The sequence below is a fragment of the Hemiscyllium ocellatum genome, chromosome 17 (assembly GCF_020745735.1).
Source record: "Hemiscyllium ocellatum isolate sHemOce1 chromosome 17, sHemOce1.pat.X.cur, whole genome shotgun sequence".
NCBI classification, from domain to species: domain Eukaryota; kingdom Metazoa; phylum Chordata; class Chondrichthyes; order Orectolobiformes; family Hemiscylliidae; genus Hemiscyllium; species Hemiscyllium ocellatum.
Window position 1 is genome coordinate 40,305,191 of NC_083417.1, and position 27,726 is coordinate 40,332,916.

Genomic DNA, 27,726 nt, shown 5'->3' on the forward strand with positions numbered 1-27,726 from the left:
AACTTTTTTGTTGAAGCTCTAGAAAACTTATAGATGCAGCTTCACTTGGGTTGACATGCAGCTGTTGAGATATGCGCACCACTAAATTCTTTATTTCTACGTATGTTAGCAGCTCATGTGATTTCAGCCCATACATCAAGTGTACACAAATAAGGGCCACACAACATCAGGAAAACTTTTTTTTTTAAAAGTGGTGGCAGAAGGAAAGCAAAGAATTTACAGAAACTTTTCCTTAAAAAAGCAGAGATACAAGGACAGACAAAATTTGAGATACCAGTTTAATTCTCACCAGCTGCTCCCCTGCATAGGTCTCAAAGAATTGAGCACCTCACACTGTGCCATGGTTAGTTTACTTTAAATTATACATTCGGTAAATATAATTAAAAGTTACATATACAGCAAAGAGATGTCCATCAGAGTTCCTCTGGATCGAGTTGTGACATAAAGTCCAGTTTGGCTCTTAACAAAACCAGATGAAATCTGAAAATATCCAAAACTGAACAGAACATAGTTTGCAAGTGTGTTTTACCAAAGTTTACTGATGGGCACACTGTACACCAGGGCCAGTGTGGTGGCCACTTTCATCATCAGAACTATCATTGTACGCTTCCCGTCGGTGTCCTCCTGCAGAGCCACGGGTGCTATCGAATTCTTGCAGATCAACTTCCTCAATGTCACCAATCACATCAGGAACATCAGGCCGGGCAGGGAGCAGATCTTCTAGTTCCTGAAGGTAACACAGGCATTAACTTTGCATATGCATTTTTGAAAGAAAATGTTAGAAACATGGAGATAAAAAAATCTTTTAAATATTCCTGGTTTATAGAGGCATATTAGATGCTGCAGGATTACATCCTTCCAATACTAAATGATAAAATATCAGACTGGGTGACTGGCAGAAAGCAATCACCAAACAAATGAAATAAGAAACTGGATTTTCCACTTACAGCTATTTTTTCAGGGCTTATCCAATTATTTTCAGGGAACTGAACATCAAACTTGATATACAAGTTGCCTTTTTCAAATGGATTACGATACTGTGGCATTCCTTCACCTTTAACAACACGAACACAACCTAATAGAAAATATAAAATACAAATATCAGAATAGTGCTTTGGGAACTTAGCGCATTACAAACTGTAATGACAACCAAATACTTCATGGTCATCATTACTAGCATAATTTTTATTGCATATTTATTTCATTACTTGAATCTGAATTTTTAAAAATGTTTTTCCATATTATTAGTCCAGTAATTTGATCACTGTACTAACAAATCCCTTGGGCTGTCGTAAAAGTTGTGTGGGACAGTGAATTGATAGTGAAGAGGGGGGGTAAACTCATGAAGGAAGGATGTTCCTGATGACCAGAGTGTCCAGAACCAGGGGGTCAGCCTAAGAACATAGGGTATGCCATTTAGAACTGAGACGAAAACTTTCTCCACAGAGTGGTGTTCCTGTGAGGTTCTCTGCCATGGAAAGTGGCTGAAGCTAAAACATTGAATGCTTTCAAGAAGGGTTACATACAATTTTCAAGGCAAATGGGATCAAAGGGTATGGCGAGAAAGCAGGTACTAAGTTGGATGAGGAGCCATCATATTGTGGAGCAGACTAGGAGGACTGAATGGTCAATTCCGGCTCCTGTTTTTAATTCCATTAATGTTGGAAAATGCTGTACATTGCCATTTTAATAAAATTTTTGATGGGTTGGTTGGAAAATAAAATATTTCTTCAATATTCCTATCTATTACCTGGTTCAATAACTTTTCCCGGAGGATATTTCACAACAATCTGCCGTCCATCCAAATGTTGGAATGTGAACTGAAAGCCACAAAGTGCCTCAACAAGACCAATTTTGTGGGTCATGTGCAAATCATTTCCCTCTCTTTGAAACACCTAGGAATTAAAGCAAAATATTATGGCTTGTGAACTAAATGCAACTTTACATTTTTAAAAAAAAGAGAATAAAACACATGAAATTAGATAGGTCAAGCATCACATGCATCACGACAGAACACTAAGTTTGCTCCGAGTGATATTCCCAAAATATCAGGTATAATAAAACGACTCAAAGTTTCCATTAGTTTCAAAGAATAAGAATATTCGGTTCCTATTTAAAGATGATAGTAGCTGCACTGTAAGCACTTAGCATCCAGGCCTAAATTTTCATTTAGCAACTCAAAACATACCCACTCACAGTTTACAACTAAGTATTTTATATGAAAGCTATTCAGCCAACTGACCACAATAAACCACTCCGATCAGATATCAAAAAAGAATATGCTGGAAATATTCAGCAGGTTTGGCAAATTTTGAGAGAGAAACGATTATACTTCAGACTGACGGCTTTTCACATTAGTAGTATTTTCTGTTTGTATTTCAGATTCCCAGCATGTAGTTATTTGCTTCTGTAAGTCCATAGATGATCACTAGTCTGAATTTCTTGTCCATTTTACCAAAGCCTTTCAATTGAGCTGCTCAAGAAAGATTTGGACCAATTTGTATATCTGGTTCAGTTAGATCAGAGGCACATTCTTTGGCACTTCATGGGAAAGCACATTTCATGCTATCAGAAACGTCGGTTCAACAAATGATCCACAGTAGATTTTTCTCTCTCAACAGATGCACTCTAACCTGAGTATGTCCTATACCTGTGATTTTTACTCTATCTCAACACTCTTGCATAGACCATCCCAGGAATGACTGACCTAGTCTAGAATGCAAATGCTGAGACAGTAATTCTGACTCAAAGTTATGAGCTATCTTGCATATTGCGGTTATGCCTTTGACAAAGAGCTTGGGAAGATCATTAGGCCTAGGAATTTCAGTAACAGGGGCATGAACTCCAGAAGTAGTATGGAGCAAGGCAATATAACTTTTTAAAAATTATTTAGTTTGGAATTTTGGACAAAATGGGAAAATGACAGTGCTTTAAACTAAGAAAACTGTGGAAGGAGATTTTGCAGTTTTAAAACAAGTAACTTTAACTCAGTAGGAGTTGTATTTGCTCTGTAGCTTTCTTCAAGCAATGAGGAAAGATATTAATGATTCAGCTTTGTCCTGAGAGAATCTGTTAATTGGTATTTCATCAGGACCGGGGGTCAGGACTTAGCAGTACGAAAACTGACTGGCTGCTTGGCAGGCAGACACAGACAGACAGACAATCTCTGAGGACAACATGGGCCACAGAGCCTCAGCATGCAAAAAGTATCCCTCTCCTTGCAGATAGGTTACAAAGTATTGGAAGACGGTTAGCTGCTGCCTCCAAACAGAGACTGAACAATTAATGAGCCAACTGCCCTATGGTCTGTCGTAAAGAATTGAATACACTTGGAAAAACAACTGGAGATCAAAAAGACTAAATAACAAGGACTTCATTTAATCCTGCAGACTGGTACAAATATTTTTGTCCACTGAAAACAATTTATTTTCTTTGTCTGTTTGCATGCGTTGCAATTGAGAGTTACAAGTTGTTAATTCATATTTTGTCTGCCTGTGGTTAATTTCAAATTTATTGATTTAATTTCAATAGCTTTGTGTTAAGTACAGAAAGCTAGTCAGTGGTTTCTGTTAACCAGAGTACTTGAGACACAAAAATTAAAGAATTTGAGTAATTTAATTAAATCTTTAACTTGACGAACACAAACCATGCACTTCCTGAAATGCTCTGTAGTAGCAATCAAAGTCAGGGCACACTCAGCACAGATGTTTTAATATTTTGCATTCCATATTCTGTAATTTGAAACATATTTCTACTGCTATCCCCCTAATTACTAGCTTTATAATAGAAATACAAAGAACTTTAGCATCTTATCCATAGTTAGCAGTTTGCTGGTTGTAAAATTGCTATTACTTATACAGATATTTAAAGAAACATTAACCAAAAGAACCGTCTGAACACATACATATTAATCAAGTCATCTTAGCATGATATAACACGGGACCACTTCCACAAAATGGTAACATTTCTTTTTTAAGTTCATTGCATACAACAATGATAACAATTCAGCAGTATATCATTAAAATCTATTACTTTCAATGTAGTATAGTCAACAAAGACCCAAACACACTGATGTGTACACTCATGAAAGATAATTCTATCCATTTGCCAAAATACTTTCTGCAATAACTGATGTTTTATGATAAAAAAAGTGGTTGCCACACCTACTCATTCCTATATGAATTGTACACTTGCCCAACAGTAGTGGTGCCTAAAAGCCAAAGTGAAATAACAGAAAATTGAAAGAAATGTTTCAGCAGTCACCTTCAATTTTCTGGATAAAAGCAAATCAGGGCAGTGTGGTCACAGAATACTGACCACTGTATTCTGACCACTGATCGTGAACACTGGAAATTTTGTGCAAGCATGAATCGGCTTTGGAACTACTCAGCTGTATTTTTTTGGCTCTAGCACTTGTTGCGTTTTGTGTTACAAGCAGCCGTTGAATGTAACATACCTACAACTCAAAATAGATTAAGCAATCAGTTAAGAGACAAGAACTCTAAGGCAATCTCGAAGAGGCAAGGCGGCCAAGGAATTAGCCTTGAACAGAGGTGGTAATAAGAATTTGCTGACTCACTTTGTTTTTTAAATTAAAACAGTGATGTCACAAGACATTCGCCCCGCCTCTAATCTTCAATGGGAACGTTAAGCAACCTAGTTGAATAAATAGAAGCACCTCAGTCCTGTCAAATGCAAATCTTGTGCAATCTGGGAATTCCATAATCCTTGTATAACTGACAACATATAAAGAAATATCAGGGGGAGCACAAAGAGGATGAAGTTATCACAGCAGCAATAGTTAAGGGATTCAATAGTCATTGGAAAAGAAATACACCAACAAGCAGAGTAATAATTCCAAGATGGCATGTCATTTTTCTGGTGCCAAAGTCAATGAGGTCTCTAGGCAGCTGTAGAACATTGAAAAGGGACGATTAAATGCCTCTGCAAGGGCTTGCGATACATTAGCAGTGTGCTTGCCTCTGGACCACAAGTCCAGGTTCAAGTCCCACTTTTTCCAAATGTGTGTAATAGCATCTTTGAACATGTTGATTAGAAAATATCTAAAATGCCAAAGATTGTGGTCTATGTCTATATCAATGATACCTGTTACGAAGATGTGGGTTCAAGAGAGTTAAAAGCATCAGAACTACTGGACACAGCACCAAGTGTTCTCAATAGGAAACAACTTTGGTCAAACAACTTGATTAGATTAGATCCCTTAGTGTGGAAACTGGCCCTTTGGCCCAGCAAGTCCACACCGACCCTCCAAAGAGTAAACCAACCAGACTCATTTCCCTCTGGCTAACGTACCTAACGCTATGGGCAATTTAGCATGGCCAATTCACCTAACCTGCACACCTTTGGACTGTGGGAGGAAACCAGAGCACCCAGAGGAAATCCACACAGACACTGGGACAGTGTGCAAACTCCACACAGACAGTCGCCAGAGGTTGGAATTGAACCTGGGTCCCTGGTGCAGTGAGGCTGCAGTCTAACCACTGAGCCACCGTACCGCCTAGCTCATTGCCTGGAGACAAAAACAAATTGGAATTTGGCCAGTTTAAAAAACACCCGAAAAATACCAAATGCCAATCCAGTTTGAATTTAGTTTATCTTAAAAGCAAATGACACAATCTGACGTTTTGGGGTTATACGTCTGGGGAAAATTGAACAGTTGAGAAGAGAACTACCAAGTCCCAGCGGGTAAAAGACTGCCTGAAAAATAGCGCTCTTAAATCAGTAACCTGTGAGGCAGAAATTCCTAAAAAGAAGACAACACAGGACGATCCAAAACAGAAGAACTGAAAGCTGCCTGGTTTTGAGATAAGAAGTGTTGTTTTATCAGACTAGTGTTATACAAGGGAAACTAAGAGATAGGTTAGAGTAAGGACTTGTACATATTATTCTGTTATTCCTCAAGAAATAAAGTTAATTTTTACTTTAAATAGTTCTTGGATTATTGCATGGGTTAAATCTTTTGTGTTGCTGCTTTTAAATTAAGCAGGAGGGTTTAGCAAGTGTCGTAACATATCTGTAGAAAGAAACATGATGCCTTGCAGAGTTTGAGTTGGGAGAAAAACTGAAAAGCAGGAACTCAAAATCAGACCCAGTGCCTTACATTACTGAGCATCAAAATAGGACAATTCAGCAATGCCGAGAGAGATGTTGCAAAAGAGAAAAACTTCAGATTCCTGGTGTATTGAGACCAATGGCTTGCATCTCAATAGGATGGGATGGCCTGTTAAAGATATGGGAAGCATTTAAACTGTAGCAAAGATTCTTTACCTAAGATGGCACCATAAGCCACCTTTTAATAAGTAAACCTTTCACTGTATTCATGCAAGTATATGTGATAATAAACCCAATTCAATTAATTGGCATGGTGATAGGAAGCATAACTTATGTATTCAGAAAGAAAGTGTGAAATAGGGACCAGATGGCAGAAAATTAAGAGTACAAACAGTTGAGAAAACAAAAAGGAGTTTAATTTACTGAAGTAAAAAGGAGTCTAATTTACTCAGTAATACACATTACTGAGTTTAATGTGTTACAGCCTGTTACAAATATACATTAGGTCATCTTAGCTATTATTGAAATAGTGTCGCCATGTTGGCAAATTATTACGGGCAAATGAAATGAAATTGGTGTAAAAGGCATTAAGGGAGCAGAGTTCTTCAAATGCATTCAAAAAGCTTTTTAGCCAGTATGTAGGAAGGGTATCAATGGCAGTTCTATACTTAATTTTAGGGAATTAAACTGGGCAAGTTCAAGCAGTACCCTCGGAGGAAGCCTATAAATAGAAATTGTAGGGGTGAATTTACAAAGGAAGTAAGAAAAGCAAAGAGGAACATTAAAATACATCAGGTAAAAATCAAGGAATATCCAAAGATGTCCTAAAGAACAAGAGGATAACAAGACAGAGTTGGGCATAAGGGACTGAATAAAAACAGCCTGCATGTGGAAGGAAAAGATATGCAGTTAAGATATAATGGCTGTTGGCAGAAAATATATCATGGCAGTTGAGGATAATTCTGGGACATTGAATGAGATAAACCTAAAATATTAAGGGTTTAATGTTTGGAAGCAGATAAGTCACTCAATCCACTATGCATTGCAGGTGCTAAGAAAGAACATCACTAAAGGTATTTCACAATCCTTTCTGACTACAAGCGTGGAACCAGAGGGCTTGAGAATTGCTAACATTATATTTTAGCTTAAAAGGAGTAAGTGATAGACCAAGTAATCAGATGTCCTACCTATTATTTTAAACAATTTAGAGAGACAGTTTCTATTACTATTTAGAAAGATAGATTAATCCAGCCCATTCAGCACAGACTTGCTCAAGGAAAGTCTGACTAACTCAACTGAATATTTTGAGAAGACTAATGAGTTTGATGTAGTCAGTGTGGATTGTTACTCAGACAGTTAACAAAATCGCACTTGGCAATGACATTAAAAAGCAAAATTACAGGTGCTCGAAGGGAAAACGAAACATGAATCTCAACTAGGTTCAGCACTAAGGCGCTTTTTGTGGTTTATGTCAATGATTCAGAATTAAATGGAGAAATGACAGTCAAGACATTTGCAGATGAAACAACTGGCGCTCATAGGATTATATCATAATGGAGGAAGCAGTAAACTACAAGATATCAATGGGCAGCCAGGTAGAAAAGTGGCAAACGGTAGGATAATAAAATTGTGGAAGGAGTAAAGAGGCCTTGGAGATTCCGATGACAAGGAGATAATGTCAAGGGTAGGACATGGGACACCTTTTTTTCTAAAATTAGCCAAGGCTTAGAGGTCAAGGAGATGATTTTAGAATTGTATAAAAATTAGTTAGGCTACAGTTAGAATACTGGCTATAATCCTGCATAACATATTACAGAATGAATTTAATTGCACTCAAAAGCATCTTATCAGCATGCTGAGTGTACCTACAACTAGAATTCAACAGTTCACCAAGGCATTTTACCATGGGTAACAAATTCTTAAATAAGGATTCGAGGACACTGCCAGGAATGGAGAACATTAGCCTTGAGGGAAGATGGATTAAACTGGGGTTTTCTTCTTCCATGCAGGGAGTGTGAAAGGAGATTCAAAACATGTTTCTAGAATCGTTCATGGGACACAGACTCAACATTTATTGCTCATTCTTACCCATCTAAAATGGTGTTGAGCCACCTTGAAGCACTATAGTCATTAGAGACTTTTAAGGACACCTACAAATGACAAGTGGAAGGAAATTCCAAGGTTTAGAGCTAGTAATAGCGAGGAAATGGTAACATTTCAAAGTCAAGATGACAAAAAAAAACTTGGAAGGAATTTAGATGGAATCAATTGGAAGGACCTATTAACTGTTTAGCATCTACTGCATAGATTCAAATTTACTGGTGGAAGAATTAGAATTCGGGCAGAATTTACTTTCCCCAGAGACCAGTTGAGAACAATGCAGAAATCTTCAGTGTTTAAAAAAAAACATGGTATATGTACATAAGTGAGGTAGTTTACAGGGCTACAGCACAAGCTATAAGAAGTGGAAGCAGGCCTGATAGCTCTTTAGCCGACACAGGCAGAATCAGTCACATCGCTTCTTTTAGTGCTGCAGGATGTCTACATATCTGTAAGTTCCAATGCTTCACTTGCAAGATTTAATAAGCACCTCAAGACTTATAAAAGGTTTTTTTAAGACAGCTGATCAGTAATTAGAAGCAAAGAAAACTGGACACAGCCACCTAAATTTCAAAACTGGCATATATAACATTAATAAAGAAAACAGTGCTAAATACATGTTTTTTAAATGGGTATTGTATGAATTGAGAGGTATGAAGGGAATACTATTTTACTCCACTGTTAAACAGATCTTTCATGTCTTACTGTACAAGATCACATACACCAACATATAGAAGCATAGAACGCAGAACAGTAAGCAAGCTTACATTTCAAAACTGCAGAACTGCAAAATGAAATATCAAATTTTTAGTATATACCATCAACTACTTAAGTTGCTGAATGCTTAATATAAATAATGAGGAGACCTCTTCCCTTTGCTTCTAGTTTCAAAATGCCACAAGACTTTTTCCCTCAAACGTTTGCATTCTCAAATCAGACCAGCTTTCTTTTAAAGCTGCTTCAACCATGAAATCTGTCATAAATGAAACAACAGCGCCACTGGGAAATATTGAATATTCTAGATATTATGATTCATCTAATGTATTTTCACCCTACTTCAGGCTAATTCAGCTGAACACCCGCTAAGCCTCACCAATACTGGAGAAATTGAAAATATATTATTAAAGCAAAGGTTGCATTTATCAACTTGCAGTTAGATACCTCATGATCCTTTTCTTGTAGTACAAGGATAATATCACCAGGTTCCACACCAGGAGATTGGTCTGCTTCTCCACTGAATGTAATACGTTGCCCATGCTTCATGCCTTTATCTATGTGAACTTCTAGAATCTTCACTTCTTTCACCACCTTCTTTCCTTCACATTTCTTGCATCGATCTTTTTCATTAATAACTTCACCTGTAATATTCAAACATAAGGCCCGAATTCAAAAAGTATAATTAATAGTTCCACCATGCACCTTTTGTTCAGGATATAATAAAAACTAGACCTAAAAACAGGTGCAATACAAGATATGCTTCTTGTGCATGCACACATTAGAACTAAAATCAGTTCTGAAAGCTGTACCATATACATATTTAGATTAAAACCTTAGATTCCAGAAAGTTTTGGTATTTCATGTTTAATTTTTTACGAAAAGAATTTAATGCAAAACAAATAAGGTACTTCAAGTGACTTTTCTGATAGATACAACACTGTAGGTCTAAGTCTTTAATCACACACTTTAATGAAATCTTGGATTGAAATGAATTCTTCTTTAAACTAGATTTCCAACAATGTTTTCATATGGAGAAAGATGCATTGAATAGTCAATAAGTCAAACTCAATATAGCCTTTGCACAAACATATATTTCTTTCTTATACAAAAGGTTTACTTTCGACACATAGCAAAGCAGAGATAAAGAGTTATTTTTGGATTTACAACAGACAGCAGTGGAGGAGGAGGGGAGGCATGGGAAGAGAGTGTGTGCAGGTGTACGCAGAGGAGAAAAAGCTCAGTAACACCACTACTGAACCAAAAGCTGAGCCCCAACTGAAGGTGGTGCCAAACTGGGCTCAAAAGTAGGTATAGTAGAACTAATACAAGGGAAGAACGGACTGGACTCGCTCATCTATAAACTCAACATGACTGCGTTATGTGAAGTGATTGCCAAAGTGTTCTGTTTAGAAAAAGTCACTCTGCACACTGAAGACACCGCTGCCATTCTGCACAAATATTATGTAGAATGAAGTACAGTGGATCAGTTCAACAACTCAAATTGACTATGCACAAGGTGCTGTGGAACATCAACAGTAGAAGAGTTTTCAACAACCTATCAACCTCAAACTGGGAGATACTTTCATGCTACCATTCTTATCAAGCCAACATGCTAATTTTCATTCATTGAAGATCTTGGAGGAACATGCTAGGAACAGAACCAGCTGCACCTACAATTGAGGTGCCAAATTAGTGAAGTAACAACACAGTAAACATGCTTTAAACAGAATAAAGCAATCATACACCAACTGATCAAAGCTGTACAACGCTGGCACATCAGTCATGAATGGGGGCTGACAATAGAACAGATAACAGTAAAAGGTTCCATGATTCTCCCCAATTTTGGTGATAGTGTTACCCTGCAGGATTACAAACCCTGAAACATTCTCAATGATCTTCAGTCAGAAGTCCCAATTCAATTCACCCCATGTGACAAAAGAAAAGTCACTGCATATTACGAGTAGCAACTACTAGTCCTAATAAAATCCCAAGTTTAGTTTTCAAGACTTGCGCACCAGAACTTGCTGTAACTCTCACATTCCAATACAACCAAAACACTACCTGACAAAATTAAATTGTCCAGGTAGTTCCTGCCATACAAAGCTTGATAAATCCATTTGGCTTTTCATTGTTTTGTTGGTGAGACTGATGGGCCAATGTCAGTGGTCTTTGACAGTGTAATCAAGTGACATTTATCTATCAACAACACATTTACTGACACCAGTTCATTTTTGAAGGGACCATTTGGCTCCTGACCTCATTAAAGTCATATTACTGCAGCAGAATTCTAGTGGTCAGGTATGGCGACAAGCCATCAATGCTGTATGCGATCGGGCACAACATTAAGGAGACAGGTAAAATTGAAGTTGACATATTGCACATCTAACAAATGCACTAAGGCACTAGGGAGATTCCCAGACATAGATGTTTCCTTGCCACTGGAACTGGATCAACTTTGTGTAAAAGACCATATGCCTGTTGATCTGCAACAGCACTCAGGTTAAAAGATGCCCACAAGGCAACTAGGACCTGCCAAATGTGTGGTCAGAGATGTGGTTCTAAAATCAGAGACTCATTTGCCATACAAGGATCCAGAGAACCCATGACCAGGGATGCAGAATTTCCTAGATGGATAAAAGTAGTCTTCAATGATGAACGTAACAGCATTACAAGAGCTCATCACACTTGGAGTCAGATGTCTCTACAAAGAGACCCATCGCGCTCTATTGCGTAGAATATGATAAGATTAGATGCACTCATTATGGTTATTCTGTAGAATGGGCCCAGGAAGTGTATCAATTAACAGCACAATATGACCAATAAACCAAATCCTGACAGCCAGAAAGGAAGGAGGGTTAAAAGGCTTACAACTGTTTAGGACAAAAGAACCTAAAGGAGGATATGGGTGGAGAAAAGACTATTGCTGATGTCAGTCTAACTCGAGACTACAAGAAAAATACACCTGCAGCAAGCCTGATCAACCTGGACATGACAGAGAGACAGGTGAGGCTTGTTTGATTTGTGCTTTTGATATTGTGCTTTATGTGATAAAGCAATATTACATTCAAATCATAATTTGGGTCTCTGGATTTTTACTCGATATCACTGGCAAAACTGTGGGACATGCACCTGAACAGGCAGGTCAGCAGTGGAACAATTCAATAACACAGTTACAGTGGAAACTCAATTAAATGCCCTGCCTCTTGAGTTTTTAAAAAGTCTGCTCCCGGTTCAGGAGACTGCAGCAGCACACTCCTCCAACCCCGGGCCCCCCCATTCCCAAACCGGTCCAAACCTGCCTCCTACCCCACTGTCCCCAACCCGGTCCAAACCTGCCTCCACCACTCCCATAACCAGCGTCCACCCCCGGCCTCTCTCCAGGGCATCAGACTGCACACCAAGAATAAGACTGTTGTCTCTGTGGATAAGTCTCCAAATAGCACACAGACATAGCCACACCCCACACAAATTTCTACTGCAAATCTTTGACAGGTTCCACATTTGCCCTGCACAGGACGACGTTGGAGAGATTATTCCTTTTTTTTGGGGGGGGGGGGGCGGGAAAGGAGGGAGGGAGAGAGCAGGAGATTTAGGGTACACCTCTCTGTAGAACTTGAGGGAAAGTGTGGGGGGAGATAGGGCTCGGGCAGTCAATCAGTCATTTGGAGATGGTGCCTGCCTAATCACTGTAAGACGCGATCACTGTTGGAACCATGTCTTTGATGTAATGATTTTTTTTTAAAAATCGGGACCTCGGGATCTCCTTAGGATAATCCGATTTTCGAATAATTAGTATTCAGATAATCAAGGTTCCTCTGTAAATGGCTCCTTTCTAGGTTCAGATCTTTGAATATTTAGTGTTAAGATGAGAAATGGATGTCAAAATCCTCAGCTTTTTGATTAGTATTGCGGACAAGATTAACCAATTTGGCCAAGGTGTAGTGCAGTCATTGGATTATCAGTTAAAATTAAGTCCACATGAGATTAAACATAAACGAATCAGCAAATGTAACCCCGTCATATTTGCATCATCCTGAGCACATTTGTTTACAAATCTAAATTTGTTCCCAACACACACGTGGAGATTTCAAATCAAAAAATTCCATTTGTTACATTATAATGGCAAGCTTACACCACAATCACAATGTATATGTAAACACAAGAACTTACTCACCCTCTCCATTACAATCAGAACACACAGATTGCATCTGTTGAACCATTCCTGGTGCCAACTGCCTAATCATAATCCTTATACCTCGTCCCCTGCAAGCACTGCACTTCTGAACAGCTCCTGCCTTTCCACCCTGGCTGTGTTTAAAAATAAACATTTCACGTTATAACAAATGACTGCATGTAAACATGTGATGGGAAGAACAGCTGAGACGAGTAAGGGCTTCAGTACTTAATTGACAGGTAGTTAAATTAATGCTACTATTTCAAGAATCACTTTGTTAAATGAAAGAGACCTTGGTCACAAGAGACATTAGAAAAAGGCTATGTACATTCCGAAGTCATCTCAGAAGAGTCAAGAAATAAAGCTAAACCAAGAAAGCATGCAAATGGATGGGTGCTAGAGACAAAGAAAAAGCAATTATTGTTTAAGTTTCTAAAATAGAATTATGAAGCGACACATTTTTAACATTTCCTCATCATCTGAACTGCCTAGGTTCATCTGCAATGCTATCCACCATTACTTGTGGCCATTATTCAATGAATGGCCACTTGAACCAGGTTTGCGGGAAATATACTACATAGATTGAGAGCTGGAAAATGGATAGAAAACATGGGACAAACAAACAAGTATTTTTTGTGCTTGCAGGCTGTGACCAGTGGGGCCCACATGAATCAGTAGAGTCATGGAAATGTATAGCATGGAAACAGACCCTTCGGTCCAACCCGTCCATGCCGACCAGATATCCCAAGCCAATCTAGTCTCACTTGCCAGCACCTGGCCTATATCCCTCCAAACCCTTCCTATTCATATACCCATCCAAATGCCTTTTAAATATTGCAATTGTACCAGCCTCCACCACTTCCTCTGGCAGCTCATTCCAAATACATACCACCCTGTGAAAAAGTTGCCCCCCCAAGGTCTCTTTTATATTTTTTCCCTCTCATCTTAAATCTATGCCCTCTAGTTCTAGACCCGCCCACCCCAGGGAAAAGACTTTGCCTATTTATCCTATCCATGCCCCTCAATTTTGCAAACCACTACAAGGTCACCCCTCAGCCTCCGACTTCCAGGGAAAACAGCCCCAGCCTGTTCAGCCTCTCCCTATAGCTCAAATTCTCCAACTCTGGCAACATCCTTGTAAATCTTTTCTGAACCCTTTCAAGTTTCACAACATCTTTCCCATAGGAAGGAGACCAGAATTGCACGCAATAGTCCAACTGTGGCCCAACCAATGTCCTGTACAGCCGCAGACATGACCTCCCAACTCCTGTACTCAATACTCTGACCAATAAAGGAAAGCATACCAAATGCTTTCTTCACTATCCTATCTACCTGTGACTCCACTTTCAAGGAGCTATGAACCTGCACTTCAAGGTCGGCCTCACCATGAAGTGTATAAGTCCTGCTAAGATTTGCTTTCCCAAAATGCAGCACCTCGCATTTATCTGAATTAAACTCCATCTGCCACTTCTCAGCCCATTGGCCCATCTGATCAAGATCCTGTTGTAATCTGAGGTAACCCTCTTCGCTGTCCACTACAACTCCAATTTTGGTGTCACCAGCAAACTTACTAACTATACTGCTTATGCTCGCATCCAAATCATTTATATAAATGACAAAAAGTAGAGGACCCAGCACTGATCCTTGTGGCACTTGTGGTCACAGACCTCCAATCTGAAAAACAACCCTCCACCGCCACCCTTCTACCTTTGAGCCAGTTCTGTATCCAAATGGCTCGCTCTCCCTGTATTCCGTGAGATCTAACCTTGCTAACTAGTCTCCCATGGAGAACCTTGTTGAATGCCTTACTGAAGTCCATATAGATCACATCTACTGCTCTGCCCCTATTAATCCTCTTTGTCAGTTCTTCAAAAAACTCAATCAAGTTTGTGAGACACGATTTCCCACGCATAAAGCCATATCCCTAACCAGTCCTTGCCTTTCCAAATGCATGTACATCTTGTCCCGCTGGATTCCTGTCAACAACTTGCCCACCACCCATGTCAGGCTCACTGGTCTGTAGTTTCCTGGCTTGTCCTTGCCAGCTTTCTTAAACAATGACACCACGTTAGCCAATCTCCAGTCTTCTGGCACCTCACTTGTGGTTATCAATGATACAAATATCTCATCAAGAGGCCCAACAATCACTTCTCTAGCTTCCCACAGCATTCTAGGTTACACCTGATCAGGTTCTGAGGATTTATTCACCGTTATGCATTTCAAGTGATCCAGCACTTCCTCCTCCGTAATTTGAACATTTTCCAAGGTGTCACCATCAATTTCCCTACATTCTAAATCTTCCATATCCTTTGCCACAGTAAATACTGATGCAAAATACTCGTTTAGTATCTCACTGATCTTTGTGGAGCGCTATTCCCATGTTATCCTTTTGTGCTTAATCTATTTGTACTGTAAAAGCTTTTTGAATTCTCCTTAATTCTATTTGCCAAAGCTAGCTCATGTCCCCTTTTGACCTCCTGATTTCCCTCTTAAATATACTCCTATTGCCTTTATACTCTAAGGATACACTCAATCTATCCTGTCCATATCTGACAAATGCTTCCTTCTTTTTTTCTTAACCAAACCCTCAATTAGGAGAAAGAGAGGACTGTAGATGCTGGAGATCGGAGCTGAAAAATATGTTGCTGGAAAAGCGCAGCAGGTCAGGCATTAAAGGAGCAGGAGAATCGACGTTTCGGGCATAAGCCGTTCCTGAAGAAGGGTTTATTTCCGAAACGTCGATTCTCCTGCTCCTTTGATGCTGCCTGACCTGCTGCGCTTTTCCAGCAACACATTTTTCAAACCCTCAATTGCTTTAGTCATTCAGCATCCCCAATATCTACCAGCCTTTCCTTTCACCCTAACAGGAATATACTTTCTCTGAATTCGCATTCTCTCATTTCTGAAAGCTTCCTATTTTCCAGCCGTCCCTTTACCTGCGAACATCTGCCCCCAATCAGCTTTTGAAAGTTCTTGCCTATTACCGTCAAACTTGGCCTTTCTCCAATTTAGAACTTCAACTTTTAGATCTGGTCTATCCTCTCATCACTATGTTCAAACTAATAGAATAATGGTTGCTGGCCCTAAAGTGCTTTCCCACTGACACCTGCCTTGCCTGATTTGCCAAGTGTAGGTCAAGTTTTGCACCTTCTCTAGTAGGTACATCCACATACTGAATCAGAAAATTTTCTTGTACACATTTAAATTCCTCTCCATCTAAACCCTTAACACCATGGCAGTCCCAGTCTATGTCTGGATAGCTAAACTCCCCTACCATAACCACCCTAGTAATCTTACAGATAATTGAGATCTCCTTACAAGTTTTTCCTGACTATTAGGGAATCTATAATACAATCCCAATAAGGAGATCACCCCTTTCTTATTTCTCAGTTCCACCCAAACAATTTTCCTGGATGTATTTCCAGGAACATTCCCCCTCAGTACAGCTGTAATGCTACCCCTTATCAAAAAGGCCATTCCCCCACCTCTCTTGCCTCCCTTTCGGTCCTTCCTATAGCATTTGTATCCTGGAACATTAATCTGCCAGTCCTGCCCATCCTTGAGCCATGTTTCTCTAAATGCTATGATATCCCAGTCCCATGCTCATAACCATGCCTTGTGTTTCCTGTTAGGCCCCTTGCATTGAAATAAATGCAGTTTAATTTATTAGTCCTACCAGGTCACTGCCTACCCTGACTGTTTGACTTGCTTCTGTTCTCAATTGTGCCAGTGTCAGATTGATCTCTTTCCTCACTATCTCTCTGGATGTTCCTCCCTTAATTCCTGCCTAACACTCTAATCTCCCGTCAGAATCTCAACCTTTTCCCTTCCTATGTCGGTGGTTCCAATGTGGACAATGATCTCTGGCTGGCTGCTCTCCTCCTTGAGAACATTCTGCACCCTGTCTGAGACATCCTTGATCCTGGCACCAGGGAAGCGACACACCATTCGGACTTTTCACTGCTGGCCAGAGAAACGTCTGTCTGTACCTCAGACTAGAGAGTCCCCTAACACAACTGATCTCTTGGAACCCGATGTACCCCTCACTGCATTAGAGCCGGTCTCAATACCAGAAGTTTGGCTACCGTGATACGCTCTGCTGTGAATCAATCACCTGCACTTTCCAAAACAGCATACTCGTTTGAAATGGGTATATGCACAAAAGACTCTTGCCCTAGGTGCTTAACTCTCTTACCTTTCCTGGAGTTAACCCATGTGACTGTATCTGACACTTTCCCCCCTTCCTATAACTGCCATCCATCACATACTCATGCTGTAGCAAATTCCTCATTGCATCTGACTGTCTCTCCAACCGATCCATTTGATCTGATGGAATTTGCAATCAACAGCATTTATTGCAGATAAAATCTGCAGTAACCCATAAACGCTCCTTTGGAGCCCAACTATTCATAAATTTAATGTAGCAATTCAACGTAATACTTCCAAGTTTTCAGATGAGACAAAACTAGGAGATTCAGTTGAGAGGGGGATGCAAAAACACTTCTACAGAGGCTAAGTGAATGGTAATACACTGTTGAATGGAATATCAATTATGTGGTCATTAATTTTGGTCATAAAAGCAGAAAAAAATTATTTCTTAAATGGAGAAAGGTTGGATAGTGGTGAGTTTCAAAGGGATCTGGGGTATCCTTGTTCACGTCATTGAAAATTAACATGCAGGTACAGCAAGCAATGAAGGCAAATGGTATGTTGGCTTTTAGACAGGAGGATTTCAGCAGAAGAGTAAAGATGACTTATTACAATAATACGGAACTTTGGTGAGACACCTGAAGTATGGTGTGCAGTTTTGGTCTTCTACTTGGGTATCCTTACATTACTGTACGGAATGCAATAAAAACCCAAAATGATTCCAGGGTTGGAGGGATTGTGGGAAAATTTTAAATAGACTGAACCTTTACTTGCTGGAGTTTAGAATATAAAGGGGTGACTCCATTCAAATTTACACAATCCTTTCAGGAATCCATAGACAGTGGAAGGATATTTCCCCTGGCTGGGGAAGCAGAGGTCTAGAACCAGAAAAGAGTCTCAGAATAAAAGACTCAGGATAAAGCAGAATTTATTTACACAGAAGGTGGTGAATCTTTGCCCCAGAGAGGTGTGGAGGCTCAACCATTGAGCATATTCAAGACAAAGACTAATAAATTTTTACATGTTAAAAATCTTCAACACATGTGGGGAATGTGTAGGAAAAAGGTGCTGAAATAGAGGATCCATTTTAAATTAAATGGCACAGCAGGCTCAAGGGTCTACTCCTATTTCTTATGCTGTACCAGAAAGTCGTCACCCTGGAACAATACCTCAACAAAAATAATTGTCTTCATGAAAGGGAACAACAGGAAAAAACTTGCCATTCTGCTTAGATGAGGTCAAGAAATGTTTGCTACTAATCGAGTTCAGCATTCTCTTCCTTTGGTAGATACAATAATTATTGCTTAGGTGGTTAAAAAAATTATGAAGCTTAAATGATCACTCTCTTTGATGTTGAACGTAAAATGCAAGATATACCAAGAATGTGTACCACTCCACATAGTACCAGTTGAATATCACATTGTTCTTTCTTGCCGAGCCTCTAGCACAAATAGTAGCTATCACTGTTAAGTAGGAAAGCCTTACAAAAGTGATCTTTTCAATGCCTTTGTTTAATGGATAGTAAGTTGGGAAACAAATACTGAGGATAGAAAATCAAACAAGCATTTAAATGGTTTTGAAATGCTACTTCACTCAAATCATTCAAGCTCAACTTACCCATTACATGCACTACACAGGACATTTTTGCTTAGTTGCAGCTTAGTTGTCTTTGCATTATACAAGTCTTCTAAAGAGACCCTGTTGAATTTGGAAAACAAAATATTAGTAAGGCAATTCTTATGGTAAACTAAAGCTTTTTAAATGAAAAAATAACTTACTTAAGAGGATGCACCATATCTTCTCCTCTTCGTCTACTGTTACGGTTTCTGCTCTGACCACCCATGAATCCAAAAAGACCCCCACCAAAGATATGAGAGAAGATATCATCCATCCCACTTCCAACGCCACCGCTTTCTCGCAGGCCTTGCTCACCATATCGATCATAAAGTTCACGCTTCTCTGGATTTGATAAAACTTCATATGCAAAACTTATTTCTTTAAACTGCAAATGAAAAAAAGGTTTTAAGCACTGTCCAATTTCAATCCAAAAAGAAGCACTAATTACTGCAAAAGACTACAAAACACTTAACCAGATATGTGACAAATCAGTATTTTTAACATGGAAACTTCATATATGGAGTATTCAACTTTACATAATAACTCCGCTTTCAAAATGACTTCGCCTATTTGAAAATGAAAATTAATTTGTGCATGGTTTGGTTCAAAAAGAACCAATTTCTGACTGAAAAAGTGTGTGGTTTTATTACCTACATAAGTAAGTTCTGTCCATGAAGATGATCCAGTAAAAGGAAAAGTAGTGATGGATAAAATTTCAAAACCAGAACTTTGACAAAATAAGCATGTTCTCACTGAAGTCTTACTGATTAACTAATCGTGTCTCAGTAGACTTGGAGAGTCCCTTAATAAAAATCTGGGTGTTACAGCAGTAGTATTTAACCTTCATGGATGTGCAGTATGATTATGATTTGTAAAAATATTACTAAGAACACTGGATTGCTTGTATTAAATGCAAAAGACCTGTGAACCTTTCACTAAGAAAATGTGTCTTTACAGTCGACAGGTAAACTTAGTCATCTCATTTTTAAACCTTCGGCCTAATGTGGAGGTTATTGGAATTGTAACAGAAAAGTAGATTCATAATCGCAGATGGTCTTAGAATTTACCCTTACTAAATACTCAAACGTCAGACTTTTTGTATTTTGTAGCCTATTATGTGGCCGACACACATCCATATAACAAAAACATACTCCTCAGACCATTAAGGAGCTGTGAATTAAAGACAACACTTCAGCAACATGGTCTCTTAATAGTTCTCAATATCACTCTTGAATATTGACTTGATTGCTCCTGCCATCAAGGTATTTCTCGGAAAAACCTGAGACTTATAATTTCTACATATCAATTCATCAAAAAATGAGTTTTTTTTAAGAAACAATACATCAAACTATTTTTAGGGTAACAGTGTTGACCTTCCCCAAACATTCAGCCACCTGTGTCAAAAATGAGCTGGATCATATGCAGCACAGAAATGCACTCATTTAATCCATAACTCTGCTCAGATAACCTTCACTACAATGACACATGGAATGATAAATCTGCCATCCAACTTGAAGAAAATCCACCATGAGCAATTTCTATTCAAGATTTAATGACTCCTGCTGGAGGTACAAATATGGAATATACTGCACAGTCCAATAATCTAGCATGATGATGGAACCAAATCTCAGTAAAGAGCTGTGACTTCATGGTCAAAAGTAAAGGTTATATTTAAAAGAAAAAGCATGTCTCTTCACTGTAATTTCAAATGTAGCAGCATGACTATCATTCAAAATTTTCACGGGCTCACTGTATCAAGTTGTATTTTCATAACCAGCTGGAGCAGGATTAGGATTTTGAAAGTAGTGTCTGAACACAGACTCTCAATCGCCTCTGGCAAGGAGCAAATCCAGCTATGTGCATGATCCACACTTTACAATCAAAATTTCTCAGTCAAGCATAGCATAATGTCAGATGCAAACTTTTTTTTTTAAAAAAAGGAAAGCAAAAACTTATTCACTTTTACCTTGTCGCCAGCATTTGGATTTTTATCTGGATGGTATTCCTTAGCCAATTTGCGATATGCCTTAAAGATGAATACATTATCGGTCAAACAAACTCTCAATCAAGTTGGTCAGCATCATATTCCACACATTTAAACACGTATAATAAGAAAGAAGTTGAGTGCGTGGTATTAGAAAAGCACAGCAGTTGCGGCAGCAACTAAGGAGCAGCAGAATAGACATTTTCTCCATTACTGATAAAGGACTTATGCCCAAAACATCAATTCTCCTGCTCCTTGGATGCTGCCTGACCTGCTGGGGTTTTTCCAACAGCACACTCTTGACTCTGATCTTCTGTTCTCACATTCTCCTAATAAGAAAGGAGGAGGGCCTTCTTTATTCATAAATTGCAGTTTGTTCAATGAACCTAATGACATTTATAGATGCATGATAAAAATTCCTTCAAGTATAAAAAGGCACCAGTTATTTCTAATAAACAAATTTCATGAACAATTGATTTAAATAAGCAGACATTTTACTCTGTCATACCAGAAAGCTGGCTATTGTCCACACTGCAACAATATGCACAGATTAATACAACTATACATTGACATATCTGGAACAAATTGATCTGAAATTAAGTATCCTGTATCAGGGAACCATTATACCAACTTGCCCATATTGTCTTTCTCCCCTTTTATCTGCGACTCCAGAAAAATAGCTCTTGCTGTAACACTGCATCATAATGGAATGTGGCGTTTTGACTGAGAAAGGCAAGACAACCATCCTTGCTGTCAAAGTAACATCCAAACAGATGATTCCCACAAATAAGGATCGCTGAATAACATTAAGCTGTAATCTTTCTTGCTCAGGAGCAAACAACAATTTTAAAGATTCCACTGCGCTCTCACCTAAGTAGTGCGCCAGTTCAGGTACAGAATCTAGGAACTCTGGGTTGTCTGATACTATGCAGAACTTCTTACAGTCTGGATTGAGTAAAATGTGGTGAAGCAACACCATTAACTTTGAAGTGGTGGACTTTCACTTTCCTGATTACAGTTTAAATCTGGCCGCAAACCAAGTGGAGTACTGAATGCAGTGATGCCAGCAATCAAAGTGGCAATCACATGAATGCATTCTGCTCATAGGTATAGGGAGTTCACTCCCACCCTCTCAAGGGCAAACAGGGTTGAGCAATAATAAAACCCATATGCCCTGAATAATTTAAAAATTCTCTCGGAAAGCAACCAGGAATTAAACACTCTGAACCTCTTTGCTTTTAATTTACATTTAAACAGTGAAATAAATTTTGATTGATTGGATTAAATTAGCAGTTAAAATAACTAACAAATTTCAAAAAAAAAATCATGGAACTATCATAACGGAGAAATCTGCAATTCTACAAACATAAATACAGAATTTTAAAAAAAGGAGTATTCAGCAAGTAACATTTTCTAAGGCTTTTGCTGTGAGACCAAAAGTGAATGGTTTTACCAATTCACTGATGGCTTAGGGACTGGAGAATACGCAGTAGTGTATTTGCTGGAGCAATACCATCACTGACAGAAACTTCTGCATTTGTTTTGTTCTGCACATGTGCAGACTGCCAGCTTCAGTGCAGCATTGACAATGAATGCAGATAGCTTTGTCATTATCATTGTGAAATCTGGACCAATGAGAACTTGGACTACATTTAACGCATGCCCTTCAGTGATTGGTACAATGAAAACAGCTACCTCAATCCAAGAATAATCAAATGTGCATTAAAATGTATGAAATGGTACATACCTACAGCACGTGCATGTGTGCATCTATACCTGTATTTTTCTGGTTATTGTTCACAATTCAATGCAGCAGTATGAACCAATCAATCTGAATACTTTCCTGCAAAATCCCTAATTTAGTTAACAGAACAGTTAATCTTTCAGATAAATGACCTTCTGTCCAAATGGACTGAAGTTGGATTTAATACAGGAATTTTGAAACAGACATGTAAGGAGAAACTGTTTCCAATGGCAGAACAGTCAGTAACCAAAGGATACATATTAAAAGTAAAGGCAAAAGAACCAGAATTAAGATAAGGAAGCTTCCCCACCTCCGCCCTAAATCAGTAGAGTCTGAATGCATTGCCGGAAAGTCTTAAAGAGGTACTAAATATTGCAAGGATGCGGGGCTGAGTAACAGAACTAATGTTCAGCACCATTCACAATTTATCATAAAATGAGTCCAAATCCACCCACATCAGGATCTGCACAATATTCAGACTTTGGCTGATAAATGGCCAAGAGAAAGCAAGGACTACAGATGCTAAAGATCAGAGTCGAAGAGTGGGGTGCTGGAAAAGCACAGCTGTTCAGACAGCATCTGAGGAGAAGAATTGAAATTTCGGGTATAAGCCCTTCATCAGGAATGAGGGCATGATCATTTTTTAACAAAAGAAATTCTCCTGGTCATTCAATGGCACTACCAACATTTAATACACCATTAACAAATCCAGAGATTGAACTGGATCAGCTGTGTAAATACTGTGGCAGCAAAAGGAAGTCAGAATTTGGTAGCAATTAGCTCACCTCCTCACTCCCCAATGCTGCCCACTAACTATCTACAAATTCCAGATGTGATCGAATATATTCAATTTGCCCAGGTGATTGCATATCTATTAACACAAGAAGTTTGACACCACCAGGATAAAGCAGCCCAATTGATCAACATACCAATGAACATTTTAGACATTCATTTCCTGTACGAAGGATGCACAGTAGCACATTATACCAACTACAAAATCACACTGAACCTATCTGCCCAGTCTGACAAACAATTCGATCAGAAGGGAAACTAACACATCAAACAGTCCTCTCACCAACGACCTTAAATCACAGAACAAATTTCATGAAGATCCTAAGAATTAACTTTGTTCCCTAATGTTGCAATAAGACATGGTTTTGTGGTAAGAAACAACTTAGTATCTTTGCTGCTTATAAAAATCATATGCACATTTGACATATTGGAGCTAACTAAAACTTTCAGCTTTCCTCTAAATATTGGACTGCAGATTCGGAGTACAACAGGCTCATTTTAAAATATTTTCAAAAGGGTTACGTGGAAGACTACAACACCAATGAGGCAATTTCACTATCCTCTCCCTGTCAGAGTAATCCAGATAGAATCCCATTTTCCTTATTGATTTTTAATCTTCTCTCAACATAGAAGATTTGACTATTTTATCTACACACACACTTTGAAGCAATTTTTTTTGCATACTTATAACTGTTCCTCCAGGTCTCCGTTTAGATTATACTTTAATTATGCATTATTTTACAATTTCCCACACCGGGTTTATTTAATCTCACCTGAGATCTTTAATGAATACCTGCCTTAATCTAGTGTAGAAAACGGATCTAGTATTACCCCTCACTGAACATCAACCCTTCTCTTCATTTATTATGTTGATCCTAAAGCCAAACTTCTACCAATGCTATTACAATTCTTCTTAAATTATTCATCTAGTACCACTTTCTTTTAATACTGAAGCAATTGTATGTTTTAATGTTTTGAACCAAAAACAATTAAATGGGAAGAGCAACTTTTAGTAGATGATACATTATAAAACTAACAAACCTAATACTTTATAACACTACTTCGTGGGAAGAGGCGGCAGTGAGTCTGAAAGAGGAAGCAACATTGTTTGATCATCAAAAGGCTAGCTACCAATAAAAGGAATGACATAAGTAGAGATGCACGACAGATCAGAGTTAAAGAAAAAATTGTTGAGAGTTGTAGGGTTAAAAGAGACAGGGATCTACAAGTTGGATGCAAGGACGAGAATTTTAAATTGGAGCCTGTGTACATCAAAGAACACGAGCCAATAGGTGAGCAGGGTTTACTGAAAAGATAGTATATGAAGTCGGCTTTTGAATTAGATGATTTTAGTACATAAATGATAGGTCAGCCAAAACACCTGAATCAACTTTAAATGCTCTAGTGTGTAGCTGACAAATACACAGACGATTCAGCAGATCAGTTTGATATTTTGCTAGAACCTAATGGGTTCATTTGATAGATGTATCTTAGCATAATAAAGTAAGGTTATGAAGTTCCCACATGAAATAGGATATTAAGGTTTAAAGAGCAATGTGGACAGAGTTCCTACACCCCAAGCAATGCCACAGTTCAAGGAGGCAGTTCATCACATTTCCAGGGTTATTAGTAGTGGGTAATAAATCCTGGCCAAATGCCTAACCAGCAACACCTACATTCCGTTTAACAAAAAAAAACACGCCAAGGTACATGAAAATAGACAATGGGAAATGTGATTAAAAGGTTCCTCCCCCTCTACAACATAGTGCTTAAACTAGGTAACATATGTTGTGGAAAGATTAAAAGATAATCTTACATTAAAAATTGCCTGAAATAGGAAAGCACACAAGAAATTTGCTATTTTTTTTAGAATGTTCATAACAGAATAGTTAACACTATACAGTATAACATCTAAAGCCATGCAGAAACAATTTTTACAAAAGCAAATCAGGAACTGGAAGAGTGAGCATTGAAAAGAATCTCTGCTAGGCCAATATACAAAGTAAACCAACTTAGCTTCAACATATCTCATGAAATGTCACTAGATTAATGTTTTGGATTGGCTCTGTTAAAGTACATACTGTTACATTATTCCTCTCCCCTCCGCTACTATTTCTAAAAACAGTTACAATAAGCTGCACATTCACAAAATATATTTAACTAAATTTAAATTTACAGGATGTATTTTTCTCCTGTTGCTTTGTTCCAAACCGTTCCTGTACAAAAAGCATTATTGCAATGTACTGTAGTCCCATTGACTCCAGGTCGTTGCACAAAAACAAATTTTTATAAGAAAGTGGGCGGCAAGATGGCATGACAGCATGATTTAATGGTCATAAAAAGACATGACAAAACTATCTCCTCACACTAGGCCAGAGTCAACAGAAAGTTAGTAATAACTCTTGTCAAATTTCACTCCTACCCCAGCAAAATTACATATGCTCACAATGAATTTAACAGTCTCATAAGTCAGAGGTTAGCACAAGAACAGCCTCAAATTTCTGTGGCATCATTCAGTTGTTGTTACTTAAGCAAGCAAACGACCATGACCCTTTCGTTACTGTGATTCAGTAGTTAGTACTGCGGCCTCAATGCCAGAGACTGGGTTCGATTCTACTCCTAATGTGATGGTGGCTTCACATTCTTCGTGTCTGAGAGTTTCCTCTGGGGGCTCCAGTTTCCTCCCAGGTGGACTGGCCATGCTAAATTGCCCAGTGTTCAGGGATGTGTAGGTTAAGTGGGTTAGCCTTGGAATATGTAAGGTTACTGGGTAGCGAAGTAGGTCTGGATAGGATGCTCTTCTGAGGGTCAGTGTGGACTCATGGGCCAAATGGCCTGCTTCCATACTGTAGAGATTCTATGATTCTAAGCACCAAACACAGGAAATTCTGTAAACGATAAGACCTCCAAGAACAAGGTACAAAATATACTCAAAACATCTCAGTTCAGAACTCAAGAAAGGTAATACCCAAGTTTTCAAGCGGTATGGAGAAGATCTAAACTGACACAAAGAACAGCGAATGCTGGATATCTGAAACAAAAACAAATTGCTGAACAAAGTCGACACGGTGAAGAAGGGTTCACTGGATCCGAAACGTTAACTCTCCTTTCTCTCCATAGAAGCTGCCCGGCCTGCTGAGTTTCTTCAGCAATTTCTACTTTTGATCGAGTCAGATCGATATGTGCATTCCACCTTGCATTTTGCTAATCTTCCTCATCCAACAGGAACGAAAACAATGTATCGCTTGGAGCAGTCGACTCATCATAAAGTCTTTCCAAACCATTCATCAACAACATGAAATATTTACATAATAAGCGAAAATGCGACTTCAAACGCTGGTCTGATCTGCTTTGTGTTTATGACTCACCTCTCAGAAATACAACTTTGTATTTCTAACTAACCAATCTACCTGCACTTGAACTCTCCAGCCGCGACAGAAGACATAAACTGATATATTTCCAGATTGCTGCCCGGCTAATTGTATCAGCAGCACTTCAAACGCTTCCGCCGTCACCGTCACTTCCCTCCCGAAAAGCCTCGCTCACGGCCCAGGCGCTGCGGCGAGAGACGGGCCCGGGGTCCGGGTGGAGGGAGGGGGGGGGAGTTGCAGTTACACAAAATGGTGTCGCGGTCAACGAAGCGCCACCGGGTGTTTTTCTAATCCCTGGCGAGCTGCTGCGAGGAAGGGGAGGGAAACTCGAGCGGATGCCGGCGACAGCAGTGCCGGCAAGTTCACCTCTCCCTGTCCAACCCTGACCCTCCACACCCCCGCAAAGGGAGACCGGTGAGGCGGCCCCGCTCTGCTGATAATCAGGCCGGAACCTCGACTCGTTCCTATTAAACACACTCAACTTTCGGGGTTTTTTTTCCCCCAACCCCCGGTGCCGCCATTTGTCTACCCACAACACACCAACCCAAGGCAGCGGCCTAACCGGTCAGGCCTCAGGCTTAAAATTTTTGCCGAGAGTCACCGGCTATTGAGGGGGGGAGGGGGGGGGGGGGAAGAGAAGGGGAATTTTGTTTTCCTTCTCGATCCTTGCGTATCGCCGGCGGCCTGTGACTGACCTTCTTGAGTTCGTTCTCCGTGGCTCCGGAGCTGACTCCGAGGATATCGTAAAGCTTTGTGTCCACCACCGACGCCATCGTGACAGGAGAGAGAGAGGGAAGGAGGGAGGAGAGGAAGAAGCTCGAGCACCGGCCGCAATCTGGCAGGCTCAGGAAGTGACGTCCGTCCCTGGCTCACATAGAGCGCGCCGGCGTCACCACCGCACGGCGGAGGGGGCGGGGCCTCACTGTCGTGTCGTAGCAACGCGAACAGAAATGGTGGACCCTTCTCGTTTGACTCATGATTGAGTTGGGCTTATCGTCACCAAGGA

General features: G+C 39.4%; 1 protein-coding gene across 1 annotated transcript; it reads right to left on the reverse strand.

Moving 5' to 3' along the window:
• Window positions 1–264: 264 nt before the first annotated feature.
• On the reverse strand, window positions 265–27,573 carry dnaja2a (DnaJ heat shock protein family (Hsp40) member A2a). Its single transcript, XM_060838106.1, has 9 exons — window positions 27,416–27,573; window positions 20,796–20,855; window positions 18,991–19,214; window positions 18,830–18,910; window positions 13,064–13,197; window positions 9,334–9,530; window positions 1,751–1,895; window positions 948–1,075; window positions 265–727 (listed from the first exon to the last, which is right to left on the reverse strand). The coding sequence occupies exons 1-9, from the start codon at window positions 27,491–27,493 to the stop codon at window positions 536–538; spliced, it is 1,239 nt and encodes a 412-aa protein (XP_060694089.1). The 5' UTR covers window positions 27,494–27,573; the 3' UTR covers window positions 265–535.
• Between the last annotated feature and the right edge of the window lie 153 nt (window positions 27,574–27,726).

Excerpts from the sequence above, each read along its gene's own strand:
- dnaja2a (XM_060838106.1), bottom strand. The coding sequence starts at position 27,493 with ATGGCGTCGGTGGTGGACACAAAGCTTTACGATATCCTCGGAGTCAGC. Across the intron at positions 19,215-20,795 it reads ATCCAAATGCTGGCGACAAG|TTTAAAGAAATAAGTTTTGC; the intron begins GTAAAAGTGAAT and ends TTTCATTTGCAG. Across the intron at positions 1,896-9,333 it reads TACAAGAAAAGGATCATGAG|GTGTTTCAAAGAGAGGGAAA; the intron begins GTATCTAACTGC and ends TTTAATTCCTAG.